The sequence below is a fragment of the Sceloporus undulatus genome, chromosome 1 (assembly GCF_019175285.1).
Source record: "Sceloporus undulatus isolate JIND9_A2432 ecotype Alabama chromosome 1, SceUnd_v1.1, whole genome shotgun sequence".
Taxonomy (NCBI): Eukaryota; Metazoa; Chordata; class Lepidosauria; order Squamata; family Phrynosomatidae; genus Sceloporus; species Sceloporus undulatus.
In genome coordinates, this window is record NC_056522.1 from 183641168 (window position 1) to 183646630 (window position 5463).

The following is a 5463-nucleotide window of genomic DNA, read 5'->3' on the forward strand; positions in this document are numbered from 1 at the left end:
TGTTCTGAGATAAGCAGGTTCAAAATGCTGCAGCCAGAATGGTGATATGGGCCAGTTATAGGGAGCATATAACTCCTTTGATAAAACAGCTTCACTCACTAACAGTTTGTTTCTGGGCACAATTCAAAGTGCTGGTCATAACCTATAAAGCCCTATATGGCTTAGCCCTGATGGCAGAGTGGTTAAATGCCTGTACTGCAGTCATTCACTCACAAAGCATAAGGTTGCTAGTTCAATACCAACCAGGGCTCAAGCTTGACTTAGGCTTGCATCCTTCTGAGGTCACTAAAATGAGTATCCAGCTTGTTGGGGGAATTAGCTTACAGTTGTAAACCACTTAGGACTTAGTTCAGTATGAAGCAGTATATAAATGAAGCTGCTATTGCTAATGATACAGTAGCTGAAAGACTGTATCTCCCTATATGAAGGCAGGCTTTCTCTCAGTCCCATCACTACCATAGGCTCACTTGGTGAGGATACAAGAGAGATCTTTCTCAGTGTCTCCTCTCACCCCCTGGAACTCTCTCCCATGAGACTAAGCTGTCTCCCTCCCTGCTTTTCTTTTACCAGCAGGTAAAGACCTTTTTGTTTAAACCAGCTTTTAATGTATAAGCAGGGAAGCTTTTTATTATGAAATTTTATTTAAAAAAATAATATATATTTTTTAATGTATATTTTCCCACCTCTCCCAGGTGGATCGAGGTGAAATTACAACCTAGTATAAAAATACAAGTATAAGCACAAATATAGAATACATAAAGAATTAACAATTAACAACAAGGTATCAAAAAGCGACTGTGAAGTAAGATATTCCAATCCTGTTCAAGGAGGTGGATCTGTGTGTCTTCTACGAGATCGGGTGGGTATTATCTTTCTTTTAAAAAATATGTATGCCTTTAAAATAATTTTACACTGTTTTATGTTGATTTTAATTTTTTTAAAAAAATGTTCTGGTTTTTTTAGTAGCTCTTTTGGGGAGCTGCTTTAGGTCTCACTTTGGGAGAAAGGCAACATAGCAATAAAATCAATCAATCAATCAATCACAACAACAATTTAGAAGCACACATCCCTGGAAGCTCTGCTGAATTTTATTATGCATATGTTTATTACTTTACTTTATTTGCAGAAAGTACCAAAGGCAGTGTATAGATTAAGCAAAATGAATACTGCTGAAATATCAAATTAAAACCAAATAAGATTTATGATTAGTAATAACAAAACCATCAAAGGTGAGCATTCTTAGACAGAACAGGGTGACACACAATCAGGAGGCTGTAATGGTATCAGATACTGAAAATCTGGGTATGAATTTCTGCTTGCCAAAAAAAGTCACTTGTGTGATCTTGGATTAGTCATACTCGATCAACCTAACCAATTTCATAGGGTTTTTTTTTTTTGTCAGAATAAAATAAAGTAACCTCCCCTTGAAATGAGCTGCTTCAAGAAGGACAAAAGGCACAAGAAAACAAAGCAAGACAAGTATATTCTTTCCATGATCAATTGCACTGATGAGTTTTGTGGCCACTAGGGTTCTTAGCCTCATGAAAGCAATTCTGACAGAGTTTTATTTCCTCATAAACATTTATTGCAGCAGAGGAAGGAAGGGAAAATGAGTCAAGTAAATGACAACGCGCATAATAAACGAATAATGGATATTTAGCTTAAAGCCAATTTAGGTAGAATTGAGACACAAATGTGGTTTGATTTCATCTTCTCTATTCACTCTTTCTTTTCCCAACCTGCTAGTTGTGCTAATATGTTAATATTTTAAGCATACTGTGTTTCTTCTGAATTCCTTTTGCCTCTGAAAAGTTAGATGATAAAGCAGGAATAAAACCTAAGAAAAAGATGGGCAAAGGGTCATAAATTTTCTTTCATTCGCTATTATAATAAACAATGAAAACTGGGTTGTGAGCAACTAAGCAGATATAGGTCTGGGGCCGAAATATAAAACTACAGTGACACAACCATCTGTACAATTATACAAAACATTACTAGTTTCTTCCCATTCCTTTGAATGTAGGGATTTGTTTTCTTGTTTTTTGGATTTCTTCTTTCTGTCCCCTGCCCCCACCCTTTCAAATGTCTCTCTCTTCAGGCTTGGCATATAGGGGAAAGCAGCATTAAGGGTTATTCTTTGGTGACTGCGGTTGGCTTGGGTTTGTCTGCACAACAGCTATAGTATTTCTCACAAAAAACAAGTCTCGGGGGAAGTTTTTTCTTTAAGTAAGCAACTCTTCCATCAGACATAGATCCTGCCAAGCCTCACTTAAAAAACAAATGTGGGATTTGGTGGGGATTTCTCCAAAAGATGGCTCCAAAGAACCAGCCCTGTTGCATGTCTGGGAAGTGACTGATCCTGCCTCAGAGACACCCTCACTCCTCCTGCATGCTCAGAACAGCATTTCTGCTGTTTCAGTCACCCTTTGACTTTGGTTTGGAAGGGGCAGTGCTGACTCACAGCCACCACTGAGGGCTCCTGCGTAGAAACTGTGTCTAACCATGCCACAAGATGAAGTTTTTGCTGGCTGCAAGCATCGCTCGGCTGTCTCCAGTTCACATCAGTGTCCCATTCTGAAACAGGAAGCCCCAAGCTGCTCTCAGCTGTATTTATGCAATCCTTTGGTTGTGCTGAACGCCCACATTTTGCTTCAGGCCCAGGATTGGAAGGAGCTTGAAATGCATTCTTCCTACTCCCTGTCTGAGCACAGCGAGCCAAGATATACTTTCATGGTGTCCTTGCTGGTCTGAGGTTTGCTCTCATTAGTTTTCTTTGCTTTTGTCCTCTTCACTCTAATAAAAACAACACACACACACACACACATTTAAAGTTTTGTTTTCGTAACACAGATCTCATGACAGCTTCAGTTCATCCTTTCTATGAATTTAGCTCACCATTTCTACGAATAGCCTCCAAGGCAGTCTCATTTTCTAGAAATGTTAAGCTTGCTTTTCATCATGACAAGGGGCAACAAGTAATACACAACAAGTACTAACTACCTCCACTGATGGTGTGTGTGTGTGTGTGTGTGTGTGTGTGTGTGTGTGTGTGTATGTGTATACACACATGTCTGTGTGTAATTAATTTAATGCCTGTAAAATCTGCTGTCTTGGACTATAGTTCCCAGAATCCCACAGACAGCATGACTGTGGTGGCTGGAGGACTCTGGAACATGTAGTCTGAAAAGTAATGCTTCCAAACTTGAGCCATTGAGTAAATAATGGTTGTGCGAGAGTTTGAATTTAAGTACACAGGGCTGAATGAGATTTTATGTGGATGTTATAATATCCAGTGCATGTAGTCTTTAAATCCTTCTGTGTATACAGAGAGAGATCTCGCTTTTAGAGAACTAGGGTAAACAGCAGTGTGACACTCTGGGATAGTTCACTTCCATGTACCACATGCTGGTTTTCATGCATATAGCCATTCTCCCCAGCCTAGCACTCTCCAGATGTGCCATACTACATTTCTCATACTTCCTATATAGAATGCAGTTGCAGTCCGTGACATGAAGTGATAGTCCAGCACACTCATGAGACAATAGTCTGTGTAAGGCTGAACATGACAGAAGTTATCCTATAGCAGGTGAACATATCACATTTATTTCCCAATCCAATTATTTCTTATTGGAGATGTATTTATTTGTTTATGAAGATGTACAGTACATGCTCCCTATTGGCTCTAAGTGTATCTATGTTGGCTTGCATTATAGCTTCAAAACATACAATACAGTCAGCCCTTCTTATACACGGATTTTATATACATGGATTCAAGCATACACGGTTTGAAAATGTTTCAAAAAAAGTATAAATTTCAAATATCAAACCTTGATTTTCCATTTTTTTTTACAAGGGACACCATTTTGCTATGTCATTATATTTAATGGGACTTGAGCATACACAGATTTTGTTATCCACGGGGGATCTTGGACCCAAACCCCAGCGTATAACAAGGGTCCACTGTACAATCACTGAGTTGGACCACTGGTCCCTCCTAGGATTGTCTAATCTGACTGACAGCAGTCCTCCAAGGACTGAGACAGAGGTCTTCCTATTGCTGCTCTTTATTGATTTAATTAATTAATTAATTCACGCTTTCATCTCCTGGATTTCTTCCTGATGACAGGCCCTTGAGGCAGCTACCAGGCACACAGTGTTAGCACATTACAACACAGAATAAACTTCCTTAAAAGAAAAGAAAATATGGTGGCTTAAGAACTCTAGGAAAAATCATAACTGCATTACCCATGACAAGCTAGAAGCTGGCTAATGGGCACTGCTGGAGCTGTATCTCCAACCTTTCCCACTATCATCATGTTAAGCTACATTTGAGAAGTTGGTTCAGCCAGCCCTGGAAACAAATCCCCCATTTCCCTAATGCTATTTCATATTCTCACTCTTACCAAATTTATCCCTGTTCTTATGAAGGACAGAGCCTGATACACATCCAACACTAACAAGATTTAAAAAGGTATGTCCTAAATAACCTCTTGGTAGAGCTTGGAAACATTAGGTGGTTTTTATGTATGTGTGTGTGTATGTGTGTGGGGATAACAGCTCTCAGAATCCCACAACTAACATAACTGGGCACATGATTTACAGTGGCTCACTTCTGCCCTTGCCTCTAGAGCAGCCTTCCCCAATGGAATGCCCTTCAGATTGCCTACCATTCCCAGTCAGTCTGGCTAGTGGGCAAGGTGATAGGAGTTGAAGTCAGACACTTCTGGTGGACATCAAGGTAGAGAAAGCTTATCTAGAATATGATGTCCTCCCATTATCCTAAAAAATTTCCACAATGGCAGATGGTGGCCCACGTTAGAGCGATGGTAAATTAGGTTTCACTCCAAACTTTAAAGAGGCGAACTTTTGTGTTGAATTTTTTTTTCTAGCTAGGCTTCAGCACCTTCAATTGTTAATTTGAAATTCAAAGTATGAATGTGACTCCATCTTTATCAGTGACTTGGATGACAGAATTGAGAATATACTTATCAAATTTGCAGATGACACCAAACTAGGAGGAGTAGCTAATACACGGAGAATGCAATATACTGCACTTAGGGCAGAAAAATGAAATGCACAGATATAGGATGGGCAACACCTGGCTGAATGAGACTACATGTGAAAAGGATCTGGAAGTCCAAGTAGATCATAAGTTGAACATGAGTCAACAGTGCGATGCAGCAGCTAAAAAGGCCAATGCGATCTTAGGCTGCATCAATAGTAGTATAGTGTCTAAATCAAGGGAAGTAATAGTGCCACTCTATTCTGTTCTGGCCAGGCCCCACCTGGAATATTGTGTCCAGTTCTGGGTATCACAATTTAAAAAGGATGTTGATAAAGTAGAGCGTATCCCAAGGAGGGCAACTAAAATGGTGAAGGGTCTGGAAACTATGACCTATGAGGAACTATTTAGGGAGCTGGGGATGTTTAGCCTGAGAAGAGAAGGTTAAGAGGTGATATGAT

The 5463-nt window shown here is 39.6% G+C and overlaps 1 protein-coding gene across 1 annotated transcript in view; it reads right to left on the reverse strand.

Annotated features, from left to right (window-relative positions):
• Positions 1-772: 772 nt before the first annotated feature.
• LOC121934780 (SLX4 interacting protein) overlaps positions 773-5463 on the reverse strand; it is a 108094-nt gene continuing 103403 nt past the window's right edge. The window contains 2 exon segments of the mRNA XM_042475624.1: positions 773-2708; positions 2710-2793. Of these exon segments, the coding sequence (XP_042331558.1) occupies positions 2420-2708; positions 2710-2793 (373 nt within the window). The 3' untranslated portion in view covers positions 773-2419.